At 50.4% G+C, this 1,385-nt stretch overlaps 1 protein-coding gene across 1 annotated transcript in view; it reads left to right on the forward strand.

Moving 5' to 3' along the window:
- Hoxc11 (homeobox C11) overlaps positions 1 to 334 on the forward strand; it is a 2,432-nt gene extending 2,098 nt beyond the window's left edge. The window contains exon 3 of the mRNA XM_033763485.1: positions 36 to 334. Within this exon, the coding sequence (XP_033619376.1) occupies positions 36 to 268 (233 nt within the window). The 3' untranslated portion in view covers positions 269 to 334. The remainder of the gene's footprint in view (positions 1 to 35) is intronic.
- The last annotated feature ends 1,051 nt before the right edge of the window (positions 335 to 1,385 follow it).

Here is a 1,385-nt window from a genome sequence, read left to right on the forward strand (position 1 = left end):
CCTCTCCTCGCACTTGCCCCCTCCCCTCCCTCCAGACGCCCCCCGCACCCGCAAGAAGCGCTGCCCTTATTCGAAATTCCAGATCCGGGAACTGGAGCGCGAGTTTTTCTTCAACGTGTATATCAACAAAGAGAAGCGCCTGCAGCTGTCCCGCATGCTGAACCTGACGGACCGACAAGTGAAAATTTGGTTTCAGAACAGAAGGATGAAAGAGAAAAAATTGAGCAGAGACCGGCTGCAGTATTTTTCGGGAAATCCGCTGCTGTAACTGCAACCGGGCTCTTTTGGGGGAGGGAGGGAAAGGGGGAAATTATTTTATTTTATTTTTATTTTTAATTTTCTAACTCGTCTTCTTTCCACGGGTGGAAATCTGGACTGTGGCCAGGGCTGGACCCCACTGCCATTTCTGGCACCGCCTTCCGGAACCTCCTTCACCTTCGGTCTGACTCTCACTGTGGGGGCAGAGGCCAGGCCTGACAAAGGGGGTGAAGGGAAGTGTCTGACCCACGGCGAGTGGACCCCCGTTGGCGCCGAGGCCCCAAGACTCTATTTAAAAGAAACACACCTCGCGACAACGTCTTGCTGCTCGGATTGGGTGGGGGGAGGGACGACCATAGTGGGCGCCTGAGCCGAACAATCCTTGAATTGCAAGCCTTCCCTTGTCCCAGTGAAAGAACCGCTAAGACACCTTGACTTCAAGAGGAGACCTCTCTGGCTCCCAGCCCCTACCCCACCTTGCCCCATTGCTTGGGGTAGCTAAATGTGATCTTCCTGCCTTGCTGTGAAATTCCTGTACCTTCGACCTGATGTTAGGTGTGCACAGTTCGTGTCCTACCTCCGTCTTTGCCCCGGCCCCGCCCGAGCCTCGTTCTCCCTCTAAATGTGTAGAGCACTCCTTTGAAATTTCTCAACTGGTCCATTGAGGTGCCCTAACCTTTTTCCAAGCAGTGCCCCACCCCATGGATTTATAGCTAGTCTATGCAGTTGTTGCCTTTTTTTTTCTTTTAAGAAAAGGAAAGAAGAAAGAAAGAAAAGAAAGGTAGATTGCAGTGGAGGAGACAGTAGGGAGATGGACTTGGGCACCTCTCCCTTGCTGGGGCCTGAATTTTTTGTAAATAAATTTCACAAGTGTTTCTTTTTACCCAGTGAGGATGGGAGAGTACGTGCGCTGGAATGAGATTCAAATCACCCATCTCTCCATGTGCGTGAGTGCGTGTGTACATGTGCAATCCCCACCCTGCTTCTTTCCCAGAGGGATTGCTGTGAATTTTTTGGTGGCAAATAAAGATATTTCATTCTGTTCAATATTATGATTTTATTTGACCTTTTTATTAACCCCTCTCCTCTTAAAACCCTCCATGCTCCAAGGCAGTGGAGGAGGAGGA

This window comes from Fukomys damarensis, unplaced genomic scaffold, assembly GCF_012274545.1.
Source record: "Fukomys damarensis isolate Sample0158 unplaced genomic scaffold, DMR_v1.0_HiC HiC_scaffold_15, whole genome shotgun sequence".
Lineage (NCBI taxonomy): Eukaryota > Metazoa > Chordata > Mammalia > Rodentia > Bathyergidae > Fukomys > Fukomys damarensis.